The sequence below is a fragment of the Hordeum vulgare genome, chromosome 2H (assembly GCF_904849725.1).
Source record: "Hordeum vulgare subsp. vulgare chromosome 2H, MorexV3_pseudomolecules_assembly, whole genome shotgun sequence".
Lineage (NCBI taxonomy): Eukaryota > Viridiplantae > Streptophyta > Magnoliopsida > Poales > Poaceae > Hordeum > Hordeum vulgare.
The window spans coordinates 16435602-16463409 of record NC_058519.1 but is presented as its reverse complement, the minus strand read 5'-3'; the positions used below and the strand labels follow the sequence as shown (position 1 = coordinate 16463409).

Here is a 27808-nt window from a genome sequence, read left to right as displayed (position 1 = left end):
ATTTTGGGACGGAGGGAGTACTACCTTCCATGCCTGATCTACACGGTTTTATATTAGTTTACAGGGGGAGTATCTTCCATGCTTGAGAAATGAGAATGTGAGCTTTGAACAGAGGGAGTATTCCTCCATGCCTGTTTACCAAATAGTACCTCTGAACGCAGCACACAATGCTCAAGTGGTAGTATATGTATGTAGACTTAGACAGCAGAACAAGCATTGAAGTACTCTCTCCGTCCCAAAATATGTGTCGTGGCTGCTTTAGTTCAAAAAAAATTCAGTTCCAACTTCCATAAGCGCCTAATCGGATCTCAGCAGCAGTGTAGGTAGCTGTTACGCTGAATATCTCCCTCCCTACTTGTGCCCGTTGCGTTGGAACCTCAAGAGTGAGCAGGAGCAGGTGTTTTGCGACAGACAGTTGCAGGTTGATTCAAACTGAGACACGAAACAAACACAATTCCTGGTTTCATTTTCAACCCCCCAACACCAATACATTCATTCATCGTTCCTTAGAAGATGCCCCGGTACGATGTCGCACCATCAATCAAGGAAAGATTGCCAGGAGATGGAGATATCCCAGTACAAGACATTGGTGTTGGTCGCGTCAAGCTGGGCAGCAGAATCCTCCTCTAGTTTGTTTGTTTGGTCGTTTGTGTGTTTGTCTGTTTACCAGCCCGCCAAATAAAGACAAAGTACTAGATCTATTGATAGATAGATAGATAGGATTACAATAACCAGTGCGATCTAGTCTATATAATTAGTTAAGCTACTCTTAATTTCATCTCCATTCCATGCACCAACTCGGCTTCTTGGTCAGCAACCACACATCCTGTGTATATGGATAAAAACAGAGTGAGTACATACATTTCAGGGCTTGTGATCAGATAGATACAGAAATGTTTAGTACAGTATGTTGTATGATATTCATGGTCTTCTACTTACAGCGAGCTCAGGGCATGTGAAGTGCCACATACAGGATGTGCCAGATACGAGGCGACCACTCTTCGATCTCACGTAGGAGTCCATCCGTATTGCCTCCAAGCAATTCCTGCAACAAAACAACATTCAACTGAATTTCTAATATCCAATCTCTTGTCACTCAAGCTCCTCCTCCAACTTAGGATGACTCCGTTCACCATTTGGATTCTACAATTAACACTATAAACACTACTCTACTTTAGCTGAAATTAAGGCAGTTTAAATCACACACCTTAATATGTTTTGGCAGCGGGTTGAAGTGCTTGTAGCTGTTCCTCAGCAGCCTCACGTAGTCATTTGCATATTCCTTGTTGTACATCGCGTATTTCCTTCCATGAAAAAGTAAATCCGATAGCAACCGTGGAGTAGTTGCTCCATCTGCTTCCACAGGCCACTTCAGTTCTGATGAATTGATCCTACGAGACACTTGCTGGGAGCACGAGTAAGTTTCCGCGAGAAATAGGCCCTTTTTCATGTTATCCTACTCCACCGGGTGGTCCTCCAAGAGAGCTTGTGTGTTTCTTATCCGAATCCTAATACATGAGATGAAGTCTGCACTGCCCGAGCTTGGATCGACATCATGCCTGAGAAACCACTCTTTAACAATCCCCCTTACATTTTTCCAAGCCTCCTCCTCGGCTATAGTGCTCAAGTTTTCAACTACGATAAACCAAAAAAATCAAGAAGCAAAAATTATGAATTTTACTAGTACATGTATCATCGTAGAATACCAAAAGAAAAAGAACATACTAAAACGGCACTTGAACAAACACCACACCCACATGATTTTCCTTTTCTTCTTTTGCATCGTAACAAAACCTCACAATCGTCGAGATAGTTTGGGTGCTATGCGCATTACTCGTTTTTGTGCAAATATCTGCATTATGTTGTGTGCAAACAAACTGGGAGTTATTATTTTTATCTGTTCATCCTTGTCTTTTTCTGCATAGGACAACATTTATCTGTACAAACCCAATGCAAGTGCATATAGTACTTGCACATGGCAAATGCACATCTGCATTTATTTGGATATACTCCAATAATCTTTACCCCCCCCTCCCTCTCTTTTCCACTACAAGAAATGTGCAGGAACTGTAAAAAAAGAAATATGGATTGTGGCAATGCTACAAAATGTAATGTACTCGTACACGGTTTGGTGCTAAAACATGTAAATGCCCAAAGCTAAGTTACAGAGCCTGCTGCAAGCCAGGCTACCATCAAAATGACCATATGTGTCCTAACAAAAAGACCAAAATGCACATGTTTTGAATAGCTAGCACAATATTCATCGTTTAGGTTGAACCAATATAATTATTTTGCGTAGCACAAAATATTAAGGCATACATCTTATAGTTGTTCTTAACAACCATGCTTGTTTCAAACATAAATTCATGACCTTTTATAACAAGGTGCACATGATTAAATTGTTTCATCATATATATCTGTTCAAAAACTGAAAACCAACTTTTTATGTCAATTTTAATGTGTAGTGAAATCAGTGCCAAACATCCACGCATATAAAGTTTCCTGTTTTAAGAAGACACCTGCCATTAAGTATCAACACCTGTAGCTTAGGTATATCACCAGAAAGCCGCTTGATATACAAGTCTTCCATTGAAAGATCCGTGGGACACTTTTTCTGGGCAATTATGCTTTGCACAAGACCTACAAGTTGGCTACATAGGGCAACAACAAGAAATTTAACAACTGTGTAGAAAACGGAAGGCATATATAGCAGAGTTTAGGGCAAAACTCACCTGAGCATATTTCTTAGGATAGGGCGCATATCGCCTACATCGAACAGTTCTATGCTTTTCTTGGTATCCAGCCATTTGTACAATGAGCTATCCACTGCAGAAACGACCACACACTCTGAATGGAAGTAATTTTCCACTTGCATAGCTGCTGGATGTTGCAAAGCACTGACAAAATGGTAGTTCATAGCCCAATCCTTTGAATTTCTGACCCCCCTCTTGACAAATCTTGTTAATTTCAATGTACCAACTTGGTAATTGCACTTCTGGAACTCCATTTTCGTGCCATCAAAATCAAGGACCTCATCATTATCACAGGGTTGTAGTGTAACGTTGCCTTTGATTGTCCCCAGAAAACGGTAGCAATCCCTAATGGCTTGAACTGTTGGAAACAAAGTGAATTGTCAATTAGGAACTCAATTATGGAAGACTACTGCAAGTCTGCAACAAACAAACAAACAACACTTAGATCTTGGGGCATCAGTATTACTAGCTCTTGAGTTTACTCCATTCTTCATTTTATATGTAAATACATACATAACATACATATACAACCACGCTAGTTTGCTGACCCAGTAGATGCTGATGCTGGAAAACCATAGGTACGTATGATTTCATACATACCTATGGTTTTCTGTTTGTACTAGTACAAACAGGGGACTCTGCTCATGACTACCAGAGGGACATGAAGTAGCTGATATTTCAAGCATCAGAAGGCAGGATTGGCTCATCCTGATGGCAGCAATGGCGATGCTTGCCGGTCGATGTCCCTCTAACACCTCTCCCCCTCACCCTCGCTAATCCTGCTGTTGGGCATGGGCCTTTGCCTAGATCAAGGCCCTTTGCTGCTCTGTAGACGGCTGACCTGACATGATGCTCGGTCCAAACGTCACTTAACTCGGCGTGCGGTGGCGATGAGAGAGACCGGCTGGCGGCGAGCAGTTGCTGATGTCCGGGGTCGTAAAGGCGTCAGCTTTAAAGTAAGAAAATTGCCGTCGGTTCCCCACCTCATGAGACCGGCGGCGAGCGATTGCTAATGTTCGGGGTCGTAAAGACCAAAACCTTAGGTAATCGGCCACCAATGGCCGGTGCCGCAGCATCGGAAAAGAGACAATGCCATGAAGGGCACCAGTCGGCCATCGGCTGGCCGGCCGGTTCACCACCACATGTCGACCGTGCGCTCCCTCGTGGCGTCGACCTCACCCCTTGTCCCCTGCCCTACATCTCTTTGCCATCGCTCGGCTATGGCACGCTGTTGGTGGCCGGCCGCGGCGGGTGATGGACGGCGCGGCAGCGCGATGCAAATACTGGAAAAAGTTGGTACATGTGCTTTACCTGTTACGGGATCTGGCTCCAGGGGTTCCAGAGGGTCGGGGGCGTCGGCCATCCTTGGAGCTGCGGTTGCGCTCGGCCGGAGAAGAAAGAGGAGGAGGGGGAGGGGGGAATACTCCGGCGATACCAAAGGACAAAGTGAGCCCCGAACCAGTCAGTATAGGCTTGCCTCTTAACTTTCTCTATGGCAGACAGACCCACAGTCCCGTTTTGGGCAAGATAAGTACGGAGTATTTTGGTTATTGACCGGTCTACAACGCCTCGTTCAAATTTCAAACTGTTTTGCAAAGTGTTAAATCAAATGCCGCAACATGTTCTTTCTTCTTAATTTTTATAATCATTATGTTTCCTTGTCTATTAGGGCATCTCCAACTCCAACTCGTAAATTTTCTACCGTATCCCTGTGCAGACATGGATGCGGGAGACTGCCACCCAACCCACGAGCGGAAGCAGGTAGACACCAAGCCCCGATCCACCTTAAAAAAATGCATGGATTTGGGCCTCATATTCTTAATAATTTCTACAATCAAGAATGAAGATGGGCTTCAGGACCCGGGGTTTGGGTCCTGTTTTCGCCCCTGATCTAACCCGACATGTATATGTCTACAAGTAAATTTAAATTTAAATGTACTCCGATCCACGCAACGCACCGGATCACACTAGTACCGGATTGCATGCCTGATCACAACCAAAAGAACATGCCAGAATTCAAAAAACATCAGTCCGACAGCCTGTGCATTTCTGCCTTATCGGATCGGCAATCCCAACTGTCTGCTCCCCGATTAAGGAGGTGCCTACGCAACCATCTAGGTAGCCTCCGTCACGTCCTCATAGTCCGCCGCTGCCAACTCAACTTTCTGCCGTTGCAACGTCTGGTAGCAGATGGATTGCACACACATTTTTTGCGTCGGCATCCAAAGAGTCGACATTGAAGGTCAACATCTTGGTGTCCTCCGCATTGGCGGCGATTTTTTACTCTCTTTTTCCTCGAACACAACCTTCTTCTCTTGATCATGGTCCTCCTCTCTTTAAGGTTGAGCTTCTTGTTCGTCGCCTCCATCAAAAAATTTATGCTCTCCGCCTTCTCCTCCTCCTCGATGTCCGAGTGCCTCACGCATGCCTCCTCCTTCACCAAGATGTCCTCGAACCTCTACATCAGCCTGGCCGCCACACCTTCTCGCTTCGCCCTCTCCACGCGCAACAATAGTTGCATATCTACCGATCGTGCACAACTGGTTGTCCACCAACTGTGTGCAACTCTTGCATGCCTGCACACCGATGCACAATCATAATTGTATATCCACTGAGAACGCATTTGGTTGCCTCGACTGAATAGTATCTGCATTTCATGCACATCTCAAGCCAGTCTGGTTTAACAAAAGCAGGCAATAAACCAACATCTGCATGTTGTTTGGTTGCCTGCATTGCGTCAAAGGCCACTTTAGACTGGCTGTTTGGTTGCTCGCATTTGTGCTTAAAGGGTGAGCGGATGCAAACCACACCTGTTTGGTTGCATACACGTTTGTGTTCTGCTCACCACACTCAAATGTGATGGTCTTCCCACCACATTATGCATAAAAATAGGTATAACACTAAAGTAGGAGGTAAACAACAGCTAATAGCAGATAAACAAGCAACTAAATAGTCATACTGCTAAACAAGATTAGGTTTAAAGATAGTAGGAGCATCCCATGCCCCCTGCGTGAACACGAGGTGCCGAACCCTAGAAAAAATATGAACAAGTTCCCAGCAAGTTCTCCCATCACCGCAAACTAACTACAAGTTCATCCTAACATGTTCAGAGGGCAAAAGAAAGGTCACCGATGTAGATGTGCCTGCTGTAACACACCTTGCACCCGATGAAGCTGTCGTGGTTGTATATTTGAACCTTGAGTCCGAGGCCGAAAATTCGCAGCATGATGAGGTCACTGGGGACGATCCTATGGTGATGGCAGAAGTACTGCCGGCCCGGCCAAGCACCATTTGACCGTCGAAGTTCTGGACCTAAACCCAGAACTCGCACCACTTGTTTGCCGAGAGCCTGCCCACACGCGGGAGCCTGACCGTTAGCCACTCCTTCATCACCTCCACGAACATGGGAGGGATGACGAGCATGGCAGGATCCTCTTCGTCTCTGATTTGCATGTAGAATCGAAGGTGCTCTCGGGACCCCTCCTCATGGCCAGTCCTAGGAGCTCGTCCCCTTGAATGTGACATGCTCATGAAGGCGACCCTGCCATAGAGGTTCACCCTCTTTAGCCAGCATTTCGTGGGGATGAAGTCCAAGATGGCCTCGACGCCGGCGATGACATGGGCTCCTCCTCTGGCCATGTCCCACTCCATCTTCATCACTTTGTCAGGTAATATGACATCGATTAGTAACAGGGCATTGACATGCTACATTTGTACTACTACTACCTAAAGTAGCAAACACATTAGTCCTACCGACCTTGAAAACCATGCACGTAACAAAATCATGCAACATAGCATGCCCATTCTAGCACCAATCTAGCTAGCATGCACATGAACACTAAGCATTACTAGGGAAAAACTTATAGGTAAAATGTTACTAATAGCGCTAGTTATGGGCTAAACGCTACTGCTAAGTACCATTAGCGCGCAGAAAAAAAGGCCCTACTAGTACTAATTAGAAGTAGCACTTGGTAGGCATGAACACACTACTTCTAAGTGGGCCAAAGGGTGCACGAGGATCAACATAAGTTAGTAGTGCTCCAATAAAAACATGGGCTACAACTACTAGTGTATGTGTAGCGCGTTTCCTTGAAAGGGCGCTACATATATGTTTTTACTGGTAAGCTAGTGGGTCTCCCTTATCAGCAGCGCTTGTCTACGAGAAGTGCTACTGCTAGTTACACTAGCAGTAATGCGTTTCTTGAAAAGGGATCCACTACTAATTTCCTATGGTTACACTGGTGGGCCTTAGTTAATAGCAGCGCATGGTAGGAAATGACGCTATTGCTAGTGTATCTAGTAGTAGAGCGTTTCTCAAGCAACACTCGCTCTACTACTATGATCGCCAGCCACAAAATATCTGTCACCTTCTCCCCACTTCTCTTCTTTTCCCTTTCGTCTTCCCCACCTCCTCTTCTTCTTCCTTCAATGCTCCCCTCCCCCCTCTCTCTTCTTTTCTTCTCCATCACCTCCATTAATGATCTTCCACCCCGCTCTCATCTCTTTCTTTGACCTTCACCTGCACCTTTATATATTAATGACCTAACCTCCCTTGTCTCTAATATTTTAGCCATCCACTAGTTAGCTTTTTCTCTCTCTCTCCCTAGTTAGAGCTATATATCTAGTTACCTCACTATCTAGATCTACTAGCTAATTAAGAAAGAGAATTAAACATATATCTTCCTACCGGGCTTGATCTCTCTTGACATAGGTGAGGAAAAAGAAGGGATAACGTGCAAGAATGGAAATATGCGTATGTGTTTGTGTGCGTGTGATAGGACGGAGCTATGTGATTGTGTGTGTGGCATGTGTGAGTTGTCTATATTGTGTATTTGTTGAAATGTGCGTGACATGAGTTGCCTATGTTATGCCGAAATGTCGATTCATTTCCGTTTCGGCGAATTTAGGGCAAACTCGACATGTCCTATGTTTAGGGAAGGTCATGCCAATTTTTTGTATGATTTTGTTGCATGCATGCGTATCACGCAGGCAATCATGAAAGTCAATGGAAGGAAGGTAGAAGGATACTGACAATCCGCGGTGGAAGACATGTATGAAAACAAATGGAAGGAGGTTTTATGTCCATGTCGTAGATGCGAAGATAGAGTATGGCTCGACCCCTTTAAGGCTGGCAAATTCAAGACGCAAATGCTCATGCATGGTTTCATGGATGGCCATACTCGATGGATAAGTGAAGATGATGATGATGACATGACGTCCACACCCGCATAGCCCTACTACTTCAGGACAACATTCTTTTCAACAAGCTTGGATGCATCCTCCCGGATATGGACGGATGAGCCGAGTGCACTGTTTAAATTAACGATGACACCGTATCTATTTAGTTGTTCCTTTCTCTACATCCAAAATTGGAATTTATCTGTACGACGTAACTATTAAATGTAAATGCTACTGCACTCTAGATAGTTAGTTTTGGTACGATGAATTTTGTTAACTATGTTTATGTTGCTTCTATTTGCTAACTCTTCCTGTCTGCAGGCCGACATCATATATTATGTGGCATATTATCTTTGAATTCACTTGATGATCTATGCTTCTCTGACAGGCACATAGATCATCGATGGCGAGGTGGTATGCCGTGTACATAGGGAGGGTTTCGGGAGTGTACGAGGAGTGAGCAGAGTGTCAGGCCCAAGTGTATCACTTCCCGGGCGGCAACCAGAAAGGGTTTGATAGCAGAAGCAAGGTGTAAGCTAGTTACTTGAGGTGGACACTAGCACGCCAGAGAAATCAGAACCGACGCCTCATGAACCACGACATAATCCCTCTTTTGCTCATCGTGATCGTCCTTCTCTTGTATGCGATCGGATCATAGCTAGGTTACATAGATGATGAAACATGAGTGTGACCATGGGTAGTTACATGTATTCGAGACTTGTATTCACCATCGCCGGTTGCACCTGCCAGATCATATCTGATCGTCCTTCTCTCTCTATCATGGGCCCATTAGCAAATCTCGTTGGTAAGCTGGCCCAGCCAAATAGGGCCACGCCACTCACACACGCGATGGCTCGCCCAAATCCATAAACCCTCACCATCGCCGCCGTCGGCCATGGCTGAGCAGCTGCAGCCACCGTTCAATAGCGCCGAACTAGGGACGACAGTCGACCTGCATGAGAGGGAGTGATGCACGCAGGTGATGCTAGCGTACATCTACAACAACCTTCCCAACTGCCCCCTCTACGACGACACGTGGTTCACCGCCCTCGCCGCCTCCCGTGGTGCCGACCGCCTTAGTCGCCTCCCGCGTGACCTCCTGGGCAACGTCCTCGCCCGCCTCGGAGTGATTTAATTGATAATTTTATGCAATCTGAAAAATGTGATTATGAAGCTGGCAGTGCGAGGCTGAATCTCAACTTTTGGAAACTGGTCAAGCCTTGAAAACGTCAAGTCGTGCATCAAGGTGTTGTCTTACAAAGAATTCCGAGGGGAGCTCGGGGAGGTTGCCCTCCTCAAGTTCTTCTTTCGGAGCGTGAGGGTGCTGAGAATTGCGTCCCTCTACATGGCTAACCCAAGCTCCACGTCATTCTCGATGGATTAGGTGACTCATAAAGCGCATGAAGCTTATAACAAGATGGCCAGTAGTTCCCGTGGAATGGTGCTTCTCGGGAGCACATGCCCTGAAGGAAGCAAGCCCTGGAGCTTCAAGACAGGTACCGATTACTCCTTTGAGGAACCTTTATCAGAGGTGCATATTCGCAACAATGCTTAATATCTGTGGAGCAATGGAAGTTTTCAGGTGTGACCTTTTTCGATAAAGGGTGGATTTTATTATTTTTGGATGTGACCTATGAAGCATGTCTTGTATCTGCTTCTTCTGCTAACCTGTGTCCTGACTTTGGTGGTATTACTATCATATTTCATACTTTGCGTGAAATTCGTGGTCCGATGTTGATAGTTTGCTTGACGTGTAACCTGTTTCTTCAGTTTCCAACAATATATGCTCCTTGCAACTTATGAGTGGAGCAACAACATGTTTCAACCGCCTTCTGTGCATCAGGTTCTTCTTCTTCTGATTGTCATGCAGATCAATTATCAACAAGGCATTCCAATTATATTTAGGCATGCATTAATATGATCAAATATATACCTTTGCACTGCAGGGCTAAATATCTTTGATCAATATGGCTTAATACACCAGGAGGTACCATTTCATTTCAGGCCTTCTGCCTGCATATCTCATTGAGCATGTCAATCTTATTAGGTTATAGTAGTTCTTCTAAATATGTTGTTACTTATGGCACTCTTATTACTTTTATCATTCAGTTAGATTTTTTTATCTATGGTTTCACATTGCATTGCTTCTTGACTCGGCAAAGAAGAAGTGGACCGATGTGATGTGTAACTTTTTGGCCTTAAGGACCCATTACTTTATGTATGAATCCTTTGATGTGATGTGTAAATTTCACATTGCATTTTGCATGCATATACAACGTGCACTCTTATTTATGTGCATTTATGCTCTGCTAGCAGGACTAGACTGAATCAGATGATCATATTGCTCCTTCCTATCTCCAAGAAGTAGCTTACTCCTTGATCTTACAACAAATGTAACTTGATTTTACAACAAGTAGTTTTCAGCTACTGCTCAATCTTATTATACATATCGATTTACATGAAGGGACTGAAAACATTCATTGTAGGCTAAGAAACTTGGGAAGATCTCTCATTGAAAATTGTCTTGGTTCGGTAAGTACTTGGATGCAAAATCTGCAATATTCTTGTCTGCGCTTCCTCCTTCAAATATAGCCTCTTTTGGCCTTCTACCTTCTGCATCCAGATAGAAACATTCCTCTTGTACTTCTCCCCACCCATCATCTCTACACATCTTCCCTTTCACTAAGCCTTTCTTGTTCTCCACATTCATTGTTATCCAGGACTGATTGTTTGATACAAAGTACATGTGTTGATAGAGGAGTATTCTTCCTCTTTACTATACAATACAATCTCATCAAGAACTTGGATACGAAGTTAAAGCTTCTTGTATAGATCGCCTTTATAAGAATCTGGCTTTTGGTGATAGCTCAATTGACTGTATCTCATCATTCTGTTGATATATGGTCGCGGAGAGTTAGGATTTGTTTAGTTTTGTGGAAGCTAGCGAGTGAATACACTAAAAATAGCATGGTTGAGAAATACATCCTTTGTTCACTCATATAAGGTTTAGTAACACTCAACCGTTATCCAATGGCACATTCCTATAAATACCCGAAGACACTATATAAAAACCATATATATGAAACTACCTTTAGAGTTTACTCTTAACATAGTCAAGTAACTTACACATTTCAAAGCTTCATGTAATATGTATCAACATAATTCTTTATCAACTTCTCACGTACAATATAGCACACATGATATTAATTTACAAAGTATAAGAATGTATGCACATAAGATACATCATCGTACCAAATTTACGAACACATATGAACTATACATAGGATATAGGAACCTTAGTTATTTGAGAACTGTGCATTTGCATGACTATGTGGCATTTGAAAATCTTCCTATTTTGTGGGGTAAGAAGGTTCCATGGCAAGACCACACATGCCCTTCTTGTCTGCAATGTCTTTCTCCATTCTCAAATACCCATCTTCGCCCCAAGTTGCACCCCATGAATTCTTCATCAACCAATAGCTTGTGCCATCACTAGTCTTTCCATATCCAATGGCTGCAATTCCATGGTCCAAGTCAGTTCCACAGGACCCAGTCATGACCCCACCAGAGTAGAATTGGAACGTCATGTCACCCCCGTCCACAGCTACAGATACTGGTTGGTTTGCCACCGCCTTCATAAGGGCACCCTCGTTATTGGCAGGCACATCTTCAAAGCCGGTGATGGTGGCGGCACTGTTGGATCCAGCCTTGCACTTATCGTCAGCTGCTGTATATGGGTAGCTGGACTCCGTAGTAAGGCCCCCATTCTTGACAATGAATTTGAAGGCATCATCCATGAGTCCTCCCTCGCAGCCTTGGTCTTCACCATGAACATCACAGTCAACTAACTCTTGCTCCGACAGTGAGATCAACTTCCCGGTTTTCAGTTTTACAATGCCCTCAGTCGCGGCAACAGCAGAAAATGCCCAACAACAGCCTAGAAATAATTATGTTGTTATAGTGTTATCCCAGAAAATATTACCAAATATATGCAATGCATCACAATGTTTTTGACTTACCGCACTGGCCTTGATCCTTGATAGGAGTGACGGCTCCCTTGGCCCTCCAGTCCATCGTTGTTGGAAGGGCATCAAAACTCAAGTTCTCATACCTGAATCCTGTAGAAAGAACTCGCATGGGGTTTGCTTTGAACCCCTTGTTTGTTTTGGTTGTCCTGAACTCATCATTGCTGATATCAGCGAACTGGTTGACGCCGAGCCAGAACTTGTGATTCTTGGAATTGAATGTCTCAATGAATTCGACGTTGGCTTTGAAAACCTCAAACCGACGAGCGTTCTCAATGGTGTCCTTGTACACGCGACCGTACTGAGCCATCCAGTCCTCATGCTTCGTCACCATCAACAAGTCATTGTTCAGCTCACGAGCTACAATGATAGTGCCATAGAGGCAGATGCAACCGAGGATGGCAAGAAGCGAAGCCTTGTGGATGGCCATCTTCAGTTAGGCACCGGACTACACTGATAGTTACTTTGGTCTGGTTTGCTGGATGGGACTTGGTGGTATATATAGTGCTAAAATGGGAGACGGAGAGATACGGTGCTTGTACGAAGTTGTTTGTGAATATGGGCTGTTGCATTGCCGTGGATTATGGTGGCCGGCCAGATAGTATAAAATGACACACACATTTGATTGGCCAGCCAGATTGTACAAAAATGATATGGCCGAACAAAGAAGTACGCTTGGTGTACATCTGATAGTGACCCCTTCTTGTTTATTTTAGGAGTGCACATCTGATAGTGATCCCTCCTTTGAGAGATTTATTATTGAAACAAAGAATAGCGTCTTCTTGGAAATAAATTTGCTGAGGAGGACCGTGGACGTGACGCCCAGTTTGTAAAAAAGAATCAACTAACTGCTCGCTACTATGGACCGGAATATTACGGCTGATAAAAAAACAACATGGTATAATGTGACATATTATTCAACACGGGTTGTCTAAGTTTCCCTTGAATTTATGTTCCTCACGAAACAGGTTGCAATTTGGTCATAGTCTAGCAGGAAAAATGGTACTCCTTCCGTACCGGTGCATTAGGCATGTTACAAAAATAGTGTATTCTCAAAACTCTTAGGCATCATACATTAACTTCCCTCCTACTAAAAAGTGGAAGTAATCGTCGATGCGTTTACCAACCGGAGAAGTTTACATATGCTCTCATTTTGCTATATTTCCCTATACCTCCCAATCCTACTTGTGTGACATATCGGTCGCAAGGTTTCTCGAACATGTGCAAAGATTGAATTATCTCTAATATCTTGCATAGAGGTGATCCACTGAATATTTTATAGGCTTACTTCATTTCAACCAAGTTGAATTCTGTGATATTCAATAGCACGCTTCACTCCATTGCCCCCTCTCCTCCTGCTTTATATATAAGCGAGAAGCCATATCTTGTAGTGATTATATTCACCAAACTACAGTACCTGAGCCCGTGATGATGACTTGAGCATGTGCCTTATCTCCTACAAAATATAGATCATGCCTCCTTCCTCACTGGTATCTCTATTCTCTGTCGCTACTACTAATCTCTACTACTTATAAATGCGAGAGACTCAATTCTTCTAAAACTACCAAACTGAATGTAACCAGGAAAACCAGCACCCTATTGCGTCAGCGATCTGCTGTCTAATCAAAGGGCTCAAATTCAATGTTCTGTGAAACACACACACATCCCATGCCCTACTCTTCCTCGTCGGACGCTGTCGTGTGCACGTCGTTGGTTATGTGATATTGATGAAGGATCCCTTATGGGAGGAGCCGTCGATGTCCACCACGACATGGTTGTGGCGCCCGGGGTGACCATGCACCATACACTGCGCCGTAGAGTGCGACCCTACGTCCACCACGACGTCTTCCACCGTCTCCCGTGCCCGCTGCTTCGCACGTCAGGCACGCCATGGCATACTTGTGTTGGATGATACCCATGCGTTCACACCCACCCCGGTGTGCCAACGTAGCGATTGTGCATCTGCCAGCGTGTTGGGATACCACACGGACTGTATCACCCCCTGTGAGGCAGCGACGACACACCTCACGCCGGTTCCATGCAACATTTAGGCAGACGTAATGGATTCCAAGCGGAAGGAGTCCGACCGCTGCCATCAGGTTGCCTCCTCCTGCGCGTGGGACGAGCTTCGGGTAGATGGATTTGAAGGTGTACGACTTGGATCCGATGCCCTCCATGCATGAGACAGCGGGAGATCGCCATGCGGGAGCTTGGGCGGAGGGGAGCGGACTCTGGGATGTGGAGTGGAGTGAAATGCTGCTGGGCTTTCGGCCCAAGTGCGGATGGGGTCCAGTTTATGTGGGGTCGGGTGGGCTAGAGTGGTCCGATTGTGATGTGGCGGGCGCGTCCGGGTGTCCCCGTATCTGCCCCAGATTTGGGTGGATATGGAAGTACGAGTGAGTCCGAGCGTTTGACCCGGAAATGACACGCTAGGTTGGGTGGCGTTTTTTGTCCGGGCATTGACCAGACAGCCCGTTCGGGTGCTTGGGGCATGTATAGGGGTTCGGTTGTAGATGTTCTTACCTCCTTGCTAAAAGTTACTAAAAATTAATAGATATGTGAACATGCCTCTTATTTACATCTGTAATATCAAATATTTATTTTATAGGCATATTTGGAAAAGCTAAAGATGAATAAATACGTAAAACTACACACACGTAAATGAGAAAAAAACATTGTAGGAGATAGGCAATAGGTCATTTCTGTTCGGTCGTTCATCATCGTCCGCCCAGGATGGATGTCGTCACCCTTGTTGCCACCAACTCTCGATGGAATACGAGTTGGAACACAAAACTATTGTTCTTTGATTTGCCAAGCTCAAGGAAGATGGTGGATTTGCATCAATGTGCTTTCGCTCGCAAGACTTGGTGGCTACAGGGCTTTAACAAAGAGATTTTGTTGGTAGCTAACCCGAGGATCGAGATGGACGCGCTAAAATGTTTTTATGCTCTTTTCATAGAAACTAGGAAATAAATGTTGCAACAATATGTTTCAGATGCACAAAAAAATGTGCACGTGGGTCTCTTTTTTGCACCATCAAACATTTTACAATTAATTGTTCAAGTCAGGTCTTGTTGTGTGGAGGACGAGCATTTTTCTCATGACCATCTCGACCGGCGGCTTCAACATTAGTTTTTCTAATAGTATCAACACGTTATTTGGGATGTGGTTACAGGGGGTTACTGTTTAAACTGCTAAACTTATTCGTGTGGGATCATATGCACTATCGTGGGCTCTATGGAATTGCAGAAATGACTTAGTGTTTAACAGACAACGCGATATCCACTTCTTGTAGGTTATTTTCAGGGCTACCACACTGATCAACACGTGGTCATTACTCACTTCTGTGGAAGCCAGGGAGCCTATGATTACTGGGTGTGTCCGTTGAGAGATGGTAGCACAGAGTATCTTCAACCGGTTTGGATGACGACATATTAATAGGATAGGTGCTTAGTCATCTAGGTCTATTATCATCTCCGGTTTGGGCGCGACAGACGCCTTGTATCTTTTCATTCACTTTTTGCTAGACCTTTCACGTACTTTGCTGAGACTTGCTTTTGATTTTAATATATGGCTGCATGCATCGTTCGATGCAGAGGCCGGGGCTTTGCCTCCTTTTTGAAAAAAAAATCTCAACCGGCGGCTAGCACCATTCACTAGTTAATTGTGCTCTTAACCATCGCCGAGGGTGAGATGGCATTTGTTTTTTACGTTTGCCACACACTTGTCATGGTGATTGTGGTACTCTCTTTGGATGACCGTGGTGACATTGGGAAATCCATAGATGAGAACTATGAACTTCGAGGTGTGCTTTTGTAGCCCTACATAATTCTCGTCCTCTCTTGATCACAAAGGAATGATCTCCAAGTACGTCTCCATTTCATGTTTTAGTGGAAATATCATGTGATTAGATTATGTTAATGTTGTTGGGAGTTGCCACTAGTGAAAGTATGAAGCCTAGGCCTTATTTTCCACCACTGAACACCGTTTACTTTCAGTTTTGTTTCATGTTTTATTGCTTCCATTTTTATTTCAGTTTTATATTACCTTGTTTTACCATCCATATCACTTGTCTTTTAACATATCTTCGTCGAACTAGTGCACCTATACAACTGACAATTGTATTAGGTGTGTTGGGGACACAAGAGACTTCTTGTATCTTAATTGCAGGGTTGCTTGAGAGAGATCATCTTGAACCTCTACTTTCCCGAGTTCGATAAACCTTAGGTCATCTACTTGAGAGAAATTGGTGCTGTCCTACAACCCTCTGCGCTTGGAGGCCCAACATAATCTACAAGAATAGAAGCGTCCGTAGACATCAGGATGAAACCCTCTGATTTATATAGATACCAGGGGTCCCTGGTTACATACAACCGACCTTAGCCAGGGGTAATTGTGCCAATCTAGCCTACACAACTTGGATGACATGTGAGTCTTTGGAGCTTTCCTACTTGTTTACGATATCATCATGTAGTCCGATCTTAAATAATGCGGCCCATTAGGTCGGCCCACGAACAACAGCCCGATCGCCCGAGGACCCCTTAATCCCGGATTCCCTCACTCACGAAGGCAGCTGCTCGTCCATCCCCACTATAAACCAAGGCCCGGGTACCTATAAAAAACAAATCTGTTTGTCTAAGGGTTATATAATTCAAGAATGGCTATAAATTGGAAAATGTTAATTCAAAATAAATCAAAGTTCCTCTTTCCTAAAAAACAGCTTTGCAATATCAAATTAATTACAGTTTTCATGAACATGACTCAACTTGCGAACAGATCACTTGTTCCTCTGTCATCAAGATGTCACTTGTTTGTGTACATTATAATTAGTATTTGACTCTTTAGTGTCATCTTCTATAATCTGTAAGTGATGTATCAGTAACGAAACAATTCGAGGTTGTACTGCTGTTGTAACTAGTAGATGTTTCTGGGTAGTGAACTAAACTAAATTGTTGCATTTCACTTCTTAGACTTATCTCACTTGTTATTGAATTTCCAACTAGTAAATTTGCATGCTAGCCTCATCAAAGATACATGAATTGTTTGTAAAACATAGTGTTACTGTACTTATGTTGTAATTTAGTACATCAGATGATATGTAAAATAGCTCTTGTGACATCAAGGTTCAAAGAGAGATGCAGTTTAAGTTGTCTGGTGAGCACACGCACACACAACAACCCATAGAAAACCTGTAGTGGTGCATTTTAATCAATCTATTCAGATGCCATTTTCTTTTCTACTTTTCTACTAAGATCGTTGCTGTCGAAAGGAAAAGTTGAACACACAACCATGAGTACGTGTCCTAAAAATCAGAATACAACAATTATAAGTCATGAGGAGAAAAATCCATCAATGTGTACACGAAAACTGTTGTCTCCGTTCCATGATTAAGCAAATCAAAAACTCTCTCCAACCCCCAATGAACCAAAGACCGAGGATGATTTGCATACGTTCAACTTACTGTTTACAATGCACAACCATATTAGACTACAAGCTGTAGACCAGATCTTGTTATCATGTAAACAACTCACATCTGCATAGCCCCAAGCAAGCATATTAGCAAGAACTCCGTCCAAGCAAGCACACCCATGATCAGACCGACGACTAAAACCCTAGACAAAGGGTAGGGGGGATGAGGTGGAACCAGTCCTTACGGGCGAAAATTCCAGGCTGCCGGAAGGATTTGGACGTCCGAGGCATCAGGGGCTGAGGCGGCGTGTACGGCGGAGGCAATGACGTGGATGGCAGGTGGCAAGAGCCGAGAAGCCCCGGGACCCGAGGCAGGACCCACAGATGGTCTGGCTCGGTTTGGACGGGAGTCGACGAAGACGGCGAGCCGCCGATGAACTTCTGGCCAAAGGGCGGAGGGCGGAGGAGGCTACGCCGTCATAGTCGAGGAGAAATTTCGCGCGGGAAGGGGAGGGTCTCTTCACACGCGAGTATTAGGAGGGTTCGGGTTGTAATTTTTGGGATGAAGGGTTCGGGATGGACCGGTCCAATACGGGGATACCGAATGGGCCAGGGAATTTTCGGAATTTCTATACCGGGTGGTAAAATACTCGTTGAAACACGCAAATACTGAACGAGGCCTCAATGTGCAGCAAATTAACGTTGGCCTGCCACCGAGTGCCCCAAACAAACAAGAGCCCGCACGCTCTGCTTCCCCCTTCCATCTCTCGACAAGTGTCTACCTAGGGTTTCACCGCAGTCTCCTCCCACCGCCGCCGCCTCCTCCCGCGGCCGTATCCTTCCTTGGATCGACATGCAGGGCGACGATGGAACAAACAAGGCGTGGACAGGGGAGAAGAGGCGCCGCAAGCACCTGCCCCCATCTCCTGCCACTGCCCACGACCACGCGGCAGACATGGAGGATGCCATCCAAGGGCACCAAGGTTCGATTTCTCATGCGACAGACATGGAGCTGCTGCTCAGAACAGATTCGGCAGAAGGAGAAAGATACGGGCCGGACGTCCTTATCAGCGAGGAAGGCCATGGAGACATGGAGGACACCATCCAAGGGGGTCAAGATCCGATTCCTCATGCGACATGTATGGAGGGCACCATCCAAGGGGGGCAAGATCAGATTTCTCATGCGACAGACATGGAGGACACCTTCCAAGCGGGCCAAGATTATGATCTTCTGCTGAACACAGAGCCGGCACAAGAAGAAAGCGAGCAGCGTTTCGGGCCGCACTTCCTTATCAGCGAGGAAGACCGTGCCAAGTATTCTCAACTTTTGCTTGCCAATATTCAGTCGGAGGACGATTATCCTACTGACCTGCCACTTTATATGACATGGGAGGAACACCACAAGATAGAAGCGCGCCTTGCACGCTATCGCATCGCTCATTACAAGGTACCTACATGCCCTATCAATCAGTCACCGTGCATCTTAAACTTTATAACTGTGTGCCATAGTAGCTGATTCAGTCTTCTGGTTTGGTTTGCGTGGGTGATTTTATCTCGTGTTTTTATCATCTGTGTGTAGGTTGTAAATCCAGAGCGCGCACGTGAACTCAAGGAACTAGAAGAATACACCGATGAGGAACTTCTCCGCGAGTCATACTTTGAGGCATTAGAGAATGATGAAAATTTTGAGTGGTACATCCATCGTGATGACATCCAGAACATTGAATTGAATGACTACCAACGGATTGTTCCTCGCAATTTTGTAAGTGTACTATTTATATCTACATTTGGTCATCCGATTGACTAGTTTCGTTATCATAACCATGGGTGTTCAGAAACCATTTCGAAACACACCGTGAAAACCGGCAATCAGTGAGGTAGTTCATTTTGCTTCAGTGGCTCCAACAACAGCTGCAACATTAGTACAAAATATTGAGCCATGGGTTTATGGTATGAGTTCAAACTGTTTTCGACAGCTTATTCTTAATAGAGGATGATGATGATGATGATGATTGAGCCCTTGCTTTGTGGCTACTGATGGATGCTTAGTACTTGTGGTGTTGGATTCGAAAAGGTGGCCAGTTTTTTGTGTTTATTCAAACTTTGGGCAAGCCTTCCTGCTGATTTTAATGAGTGATCCCTTAAAATCGGTCGGTTCTTAGCCGTTTCATATGTAACCTTAACTCGGGGCGAAATGCTAGGAAGGGTATCCCACTTAGTTCTTGAACCTCCTTGATTGCCTTAGTTTTAAAGCTGAGGTTTAGCATTAGAAGATAAAAATATCATGATTTCTGTGACTGCGGGGAGCAGTCCCAGGTTCAAAGCTATGTTACCTTATATGTATTGACAAACATTACTATTTTCAAATTTCTTATCTCTTTGATTTTGTGCCGTTAAATTTGGCTGCTGAAGTTAGTTGACGTTTGAATTGCTTCTGAATTATATCACGACTGTGTCTCAGTGGATTAACTTTTTAAAGGTCATTTAGTTATACATTACTATTTTTTAGCAAGCTAGACTATACTAGAAGGAAATAATGTGGATCTTTAGTCAGTTACTTCTATAGACAGTATGTCATCTCACTACACTATAGCCATTAAGTATCTGCACTTTTGTGCCTTTTCAGACGTGTCATCTGATTCTTGTCCCTTTCTTTTTCGTAGCTGCCTGGTACGAGTGGAAGCCTGTACGGCTATCACGATGAGTACCGCTCGCGTTATCATACATATAAAATTGATGATGCTTATGTCAAGTACTATGCAGAAATTTCAAAGAAAATCAAGGTATGCATTATGTGATCAAGCTGTTGGAATGAAAAATACTACGAGTGGCTGGAATGTTTTCAAAGTGATAGATTTCTTCTTGTAACAGTGGATTGCAGATTATTTGCATCTGGATCGCAGGACTAAGGATGTAAGTATGCCCCACAGAAAATTACAAAATTAGTCATATACATACACATGATCATTAACTTCTTTTCACTTCAGTGGATAAAATGGGATACTAGAGCATGGAGGCAAGCATTGAGGATTGCAACCGGCATTCCTCATATGACTGAAGATTTAGCTGGTTATGCTTATGGTGTAGGATATGTTGTCTTCTGCTAATTGAGGTGGTGTTATTTGCTGGTGGTACTCACAATCTGGTCCATTTGATTCAGGAGTACATTACGGAGCTGAAAATGGATGCGTCCCTCAAGGACATAGATCTCCTCTATTTTCAGATCTGGAGGCTTGTCTATAAAGGAAATGTTAGCATCCTACTACATCAAAACGTTTGTGCAATAGAGCACGGATGACATGCTTTTGTGATTTTGCGTGTTTCGTACGGTTTCACAAATATTTCAGAGAACTTACAAAGATGCTGTGAGGGAAGTATATGAGTCTAACAATTTCCATGTGCACAAACCAATACTACGTGCTGAACTCAATGGGGGCACATGCCATATCTTTGTAACAATGCAACAAACTGTATAGCCACTAACTGTGATTTTATGTTGTGAAAATGGAATGTGCAACATATAGCCAAATGTTTAATTTCATCTGTTTTCCTTTGTAGATTTACTCTATTGTCCTGGAGGGTGGCATTAAGCGGACTGTAAGTAGGATATTGTACATGTATGTTTGACATGGTGATACATACCTAACTGCAATAGGTTGTTGACATTGATAAGACCTTTGTGTAGGATGAAGAGGAAAAGGCTCGGGCTGTGTTTAATGAGTTATCTTTCACTAGGGTATTGTCTCAATGAATCCTCTATGATTTTGTTTTATTTTCGTTTTGAAAAAAATTCTCTATGGATTTATATGTGGTCATGATTGTTGTTGTTATATAATTGGATCCCTTGTTTCAGCATAAATCAATGAACATGGCTGACTATGCTAAGAAGAAGGTGGAGATAGCAGATCAGTTGAAGTTGGACAAAAAGGTATGCTAATAAATGTATTTATTGTTAAAGTAAGGTTAATTCTCTCCCGAGATAAAAAAAATCCAGTAACTTATGTGCGTGCCACTTTGCAGGGTGGATTTGTTCCCTTTAGACCCTACGATTGAGCAAGGAAAAAACTAGATTTGTCCATTTTGGCCTGAAATGAGCCGTTGTTTTCTCATATAACAGCAAGACGGAAGTATTACGAAGATTGTATTACATACATAACTAGCCCAGCTCAGCAGTCTGACATTGTGGATGATGATTGGCTCATGTTTTTAAATTAGTGGACATCCCCTGTTGTAATGTTATTCACTAGTACGTATGCGTGATGCTTGGTTTGCTTTCTGTACTTGCCATCAATAATAGTAAGATAGTGGTCACATAATGAGCAGGTCTTTTTAGGACCTGTCTGAGTAGCAATATACTAGTATTATGCAATGGATGTATGTTGGAGTGAAAGACTATATTTTGATTGTGGTATAAAATATGCTTAGCTGCAAACATGATTCATGATGTTTGACTCGACAGAGCGAAAGGATCAATCACTTGATTCATGTTGAAAAGTCACTTGCTGTCCCAAACAGCAAGCCAGCTAGGCAAGTACCAAAATAGTACTTCCTCCATCCCAAAATTCTTGTCTTAGATTTGTCTAGATATGAATGTATCTAGTCACGTTTTAGTATTTTGATACATCCATTTCTAAACAAACCTAAGACAAGAATTTTGGGACGGAGGGAGTACTACCTTCCATGCCTGATCTACACGGTTTTATATTAGTTTACAGGGGGAGTATCTTCCATGCTTGAGAAATGAGAATGTGAGCTTTGAACAGAGGGAGTATTCCTCCATGCCTGTTTACCAAATAGTACCTCTGAACGCAGCACACAATGCTCAAGTGGTAGTATATGTATGTAGACTTAGACAGCAGAACAAGCATTGAAGTACTCTCTCCGTCCCAAAATATGTGTCGTGGCTGCTTTAGTTCAAAAAAAATTCAGTTCCAACTTCCATAAGCGCCTAATCGGATCTCAGCAGCAGTGTAGGTAGCTGTTACGCTGAATATCTCCCTCCCTACTTGTGCCCGTTGCGTTGGAACCTCAAGAGTGAGCAGGAGCAGGTGTTTTGCGACAGACAGTTGCAGGTTGATTCAAACTGAGACACGAAACAAACACAATTCCTGGTTTCATTTTCAACCCCCCAACACCAATACATTCATTCATCGTTCCTTAGAAGATGCCCCGGTACGATGTCGCACCATCAATCAAGGAAAGATTGCCAGGAGATGGAGATATCCCAGTACAAGACATTGGTGTTGGTCGCGTCAAGCTGGGCAGCAGAATCGTCCTCTAGTTTGTTTGTTTGGTCGTTTGTGTGTTTGTCTGTTTACCAGCCCGCCAAATAAAGACAAAGTACTAGATCTATTGATAGATAGATAGATAGGATTACAATAACCAGTGCGATCTAGTCTATATAATTAGTTAAGCTACTCTTAATTTCATGTCCATTCCATGCACCAACTCGGCTTCTTGGTCAGCAACCACACATCCTGTGTATATGGATAAAAACAGAGTGAGTACATACATTTCAGGGCTTGTGATCAGATAGATACAGAAATTTTTAGTACAGTATGTTGTATGATATTCATGGTCTTCTACTTACAGCGAGCTCAGGGCATGTGAAGTGCCACATACAGGATGTGCCAGATACGAGGCGACCACTCTTCGATCTGACGTAGGAGTCCATCCGTATTGCCTCCAAGCAATTCCTGCAACAAAACAACATTCAGCTGAATTTCTAATATCCAATCTCTTGTCACTCAAGCTCCTCCTCCAACTTAGGATGACTCCGTTCACCATTTGGATTCTACAATTAACACTATAAACACTACTCTACTTCAGCTGAAATGAAGGCAGTTTAAATCACGCACCTTAATATGTTTTGGCAGCGGGTTGAAGTGCTTGTAGCTGTTCCTCAGCAGCCTCACGTAGTCATTTGCATATTCCTTGTTGTACATCGCGTATTTCCTTCCATGAAAAAGTAAATCCGACAGCAACCGTGGAGTAGTTGCTCCATCTGCTTCCACAGGCCACTTCAGTTCTGATGAATTGATCCTACGAGACACTTGCTGGGAGTACGAGTAAGTTTCCGCGAGAAATAGGCCTTTTTTCATGTTATCCTACTCCACCGGGTGGTCCTCCAAGAGAGCTTGTGTGTTTCTTGTCCGAATCCTAATACATGAGATGAAGTCTGCACTGCCCGAGCTTGGATCAACATCATGCATGAGAAACCACTCTTTAACAATCCCCCTTACATTTTTCCAAGCCTGCTCCTCGGCTATAGTGCTCAAGTTTTCAACTACGATAAACCAAAAAAATCAAGAAGCAAAAATTATGAATTTTACTAGTACATGTATCATCGTAGAATACCAAAAGAAAAAGAACATACTAAAACGGCACTTGAACAAACACCACACCCACATGATTTTCCTTTTCTTCTTTTGCATCGTAACAAAACCTCACAATCGTCGAGATAGTTTGGGTGCTATGCGCATTACTCGTTTTTGTGCAAATATCTGCATTATGTTGTGTGCAAACAAACTGGGAGTTATTATTTTTATCTGTTCATCCTTGTCTTTTTCTGCATAGGACAACATTTATCTGTACAAACCCAATGCAAGTGCATATAGTACTTGCACGTGGCAAATGCACATCTGCATTTATTTGGATATACTCCAATAATCTTTACCCCCCCTCCCTCTCTTTTCCACTACAAGAAATGTGCAGGAACTGTAAAAAAAGAAATATGGATTGTGGCAATGCTACAAAATGTAATGTACTCGTACACGGTTTGGTGCTAAAACATGTAAATGCCCAAAGCTAAGTTACAGAGCCTGCTGCAAGCCAGGCTACCATCAAAATGACCATATGTGTCCTAACAAAAAGACCAAAATGCACATGTTTTGAATAGCTAGCACAATATTCATCGTTTAGGTTGAACCAATTTAATTATTTTACGTAGCACAAAATATTAAGGCATACATCATATAGTTGTTCTTAACAACCATGCTTGTTTCAAACATAAATTCATGACCTTTTATAACAAGGTGCACATGATTAAATTGTTTCATCATATATCTGTTCAAAAACTGAAAACCAACTTTTTATGTCAATTTTACTGTGTAGTGAAATCAGTGCCAAACATCCACGCATATAAAGTTTTCCTGTTTTAAGAAGACACCTACCATTAAGTATCAACACCTGTAGCTTAGGTATATCACCAGAAAGCCGCTTGATATACAAGTCTTCCATTGAAAGATCCGTGGGACACTTTTTCTGGGCAATTATGCTTTGCACCAGACCTACAAGTTGGCTACATAGGGCAACAACAAGAAATTTAACAACTGTGTAGAAAACGGAAGGCATATATAGCAGAGTTTAAGGCAAAACTCACATGAGCATATTTCTTAGGATAGGGCGCATATCGCCTTCATCGAACAGTTCTATGCTTTTCTTGGTATCCAGCCATTTGTCCAATGAGCCATCCACTTCAGAAACGACCACACACTCTGAATGGAAGTAATTTTCCACTTGCATAGCTGCTGGATGTTGCAAAGCACTGACAAAATGGTAGTTCATAGCCCAATCCTTTGAATTTCTGACCCCCCTCTTGACAAATCTTGTTAATTTCAATGTACCAACTTGGTAATTGCACTTATGGAACTCCATTTTCGTGCCATCAAAATCAAGGACCTCATCATTATCACAGGGTTGTAGTTTAACGTTGCCTTTGATTGTCCCCAGAAAACGATAGCAATCCCTAATGGCTTGAACTGTTGGAAACAAAGTGAATTGTCAATTAGGAACTCAATTATGGAAGACTACTGCAAGTCTGCAACAAACAAACAAACAACACTTAGATCTTGGGGCATCAGTATTACTAGCTCTTGAGTTTACTCCATTCTTCATTTTATATGTAAATACATACATAACATACATATACTACCACGCTAGTTTGCTGACCCAGTAGATGCTGATGCTGGAAAACCATAGGTACGTATGATTTCATACATACCTATGGTTTTCTGTTTGTACTAGTACAAACAGGGGACTCTGCTCATGACTACCAGAGGGACATGAAGTAGTTGATATTTCCAGCATCAGAAGGCAGGATTGGCTCATCCTGATGGTAGCAATGGCGATGCTTGCCGGTCGATGTCCCTCTAACACCTCTCCCCCTCACCCTCGCTAATCCTGTTGTTGGGCATGGGCCTTTGCCTAGATCAAGGCCCTTTGCTGCTCTGTAGACGGCCGACTTGACATGATGCTCGGTCCAAACGTCACTTAACTCGGCGCGTGGTGGCGATGAGAGAGACCGGCTGGCGGCGAGCAGTTGCTGATGTCCGGGATCGTAAAGGCGTCAGCTTTAAAGTAAGAAAATTGCCGTCGGTTCCCCACCTCATGAGACCGGCGGCGAGCGATTGCTAATGTTCGGGGTCGTAAAGACCAAAACCTTAGGTAATCGGCGACCAATGGCCGGCGCCGCAGCATCGGAAAAGAGACAATGCCGTGAAGGGCACCAGTCGGCCATCGGCTGGCCGGCCGGTTCACCACCACATGTCGACCGTGCGCTCCCTCGTGGCGTCGACCTCACCCCTTGTCCCCTGCCCTGCATCTCTTTGCCATCGCTCGGCTATGGCACGCTGTTGGTGGCCGGCCGCGGCGGGTGATGGACGGCGCGGCAGCGCGATGCAAATACTGGAAAAAGTTGGTACATGTGCTTTACCTGTTACGGGGTCTGGCTCCAGGGGTTCCAGAGGGTCGGGGGCGTCGGCCATCCTTGGAGCTGCGGATGCGCTCGGCCGGAGAAGAAAGAGGAGGAGGGGGAGGGGGGAATACTCCGGCGATACCAAAGGACAAAGTGAGCCCCGAACCAGTCAGTATAGGCTTGCCTCTTAACTTTCTCTATGGCAGACAGACCCACAGTCCCGTTTTGGGCAAGATAAGTACGGAGTATTTTGGTTATTGACCGGTCTACAACGCCTCGTTCAAATTTCAAACTGTTTTGCAAAGTGTTAAATCAAATGCCGCAACATGTTCTTTCTTCTTAATTTTTATAATCATTATGTTTCCTTGTCTATTAGGGCATCTCCAACTCCAACTCGTAAATTTTCTACCGTATCCCTGTGCAGACATGGATGCGGGAGACTGCCACCCAACCCACGAGCGGAGCCAGGCAGACACCAAGCCCCGATCCACCTTAAAAAAATGCATGGATTTGGGCCTCATATTCTTAATAATTTCTACAATCAAGAATGAAGATGGGCTTCAGGACCCGGGGTTTGGGTCCTGTTTTCGCCCCTGATCTAACCCGACATGTATATGTCTACAAGTAAATTTAAATTTAAATGTACTCCGATCCACGCAACGCACCGGATCACACTAGTACCGGATTGCATGCCTGATCACAACCAAAAGAACATGCCAGAATTCAAAAAACATCAGTCCGACAGCCTGTGCATTTCTGCCTTATCGGATCGGCAATCCCAACTGTCTGCTCCCCGATTAAGGAGGTGCCTACGCAACCATCTAGGTAGCCTCCGTCACGTCCTCATAGTCCGCCGCTGCCAACTCAACTTTCTGCCGTTGCAACGTCTGGTAGCAGATGGATTGCACACACATTTTTTGCGTCGGCATCCAAAGAGTCGACATTGAAGGTCAACATCTTGGTGTCCTCCGCATTGGCGGCGATTTTTTACTCTCTTTTTCCTCGAACACAACCTTCTTCTCTTGATCATGGTCCTCCTCTCTTTAAGGTTGAGCTTCTTGTTCGTCGCCTCCATCAAAAAATTTATGCTCTCCGCCTTCTCCTCCTCCTCGATGTCCGAGTGCCTCACGCATGCCTCCTCCTTCACCAAGATGTCCTCGAACCTCTACATCAGCCTGGCCGCCACACCTTCTCGCTTCGCCCTCTCCACGCGCAACAATAGTTGCATATCTACCGATCGTGCACAACTGGTTGTCCACCAACTGTGTGCAACTCTTGCATGCCTGCACACCGATGCACAATCACAATTGTATATCCACTGAGAACGCATTTGGTTGCCTCGACTGAATAGTATCTGCATTTCATGCACATCTCAAGCCAGTCTGGTTTAACAAAAGCAGGCAATAAACCAACATCTGCATGTTGTTTGGTTGCCTGCATTGCGTCAAAGGCCACTTTAGACTGGCTGTTTGGTTGCTCGCATTTGTGCTTAAAGGGTGAGCGGATGCAAACCACACCTGTTTGGTTGCATACACGTTTGTGTTCTGCTCACCACACTCAAATGTGATGGTCTTCCCACCACATTATGCATAAAAATAGGTATAACACTAAAGTAGGAGGTAAACAACAGCTAATAGCAGATAAACAAGCAACTAAATAGTCATACTGCTAAACAAGATTAGGTTTAAAGATAGTAGGAGCATCCCATGCCCCCTGCGTGAACACGAGGTGCCGAACCCTAGAAAAAA

General features: G+C 44.0%; 2 protein-coding genes across 2 annotated transcripts; one reads left to right on the top strand and one right to left on the bottom strand.

Moving 5' to 3' along the window:
* Window positions 1-11281: 11281 nt before the first annotated feature.
* Window positions 11282-12386, bottom strand: LOC123429223 (senescence-specific cysteine protease SAG39-like). The gene is made up of 2 exons (XM_045113279.1): window positions 11951-12386; window positions 11282-11868 (listed from the first exon to the last, which is right to left on the bottom strand). Exons 1-2 carry the CDS (start codon window positions 12384-12386, stop codon window positions 11282-11284), a joined length of 1023 nt encoding a protein of 340 aa, XP_044969214.1.
* A 5832-nt stretch (window positions 12387-18218) lies between these two features.
* Window positions 18219-21460, top strand: LOC123429222. The gene is made up of 11 exons (XM_045113278.1): window positions 18219-18812; window positions 18945-19127; window positions 20029-20148; window positions 20237-20278; window positions 20353-20448; window positions 20526-20615; window positions 20713-20835; window positions 20924-20962; window positions 21051-21101; window positions 21219-21293; window positions 21386-21460. Exons 1-11 carry the CDS (start codon window positions 18219-18221, stop codon window positions 21416-21418), a joined length of 1446 nt encoding a protein of 481 aa, XP_044969213.1. The 3' UTR covers window positions 21419-21460.
* Window positions 21461-27808: the final 6348 nt, after the last annotated feature.

Excerpts from the sequence above, each read along its gene's own strand:
- LOC123429222 (XM_045113278.1), top strand. The coding sequence starts at position 18,219 with ATGCAGGGCGACGATGGAACAAACAAGGCGTGGACAGGGGAGAAGAGG. Across the intron at positions 18,813-18,944 it reads ATCGCATCGCTCATTACAAG|GTTGTAAATCCAGAGCGCGC; the intron begins GTACCTACATGC and ends ATCTGTGTGTAG. Across the intron at positions 20,149-20,236 it reads AAATTTCAAAGAAAATCAAG|TGGATTGCAGATTATTTGCA; the intron begins GTATGCATTATG and ends TTCTTGTAACAG.
- LOC123429223 (XM_045113279.1), bottom strand. The coding sequence starts at position 12,386 with ATGGCCATCCACAAGGCTTCGCTTCTTGCCATCCTCGGTTGCATCTGC. Across the intron at positions 11,869-11,950 it reads CAAGGATCAAGGCCAGTGCG|GCTGTTGTTGGGCATTTTCT; the intron begins GTAAGTCAAAAA and ends AATTATTTCTAG.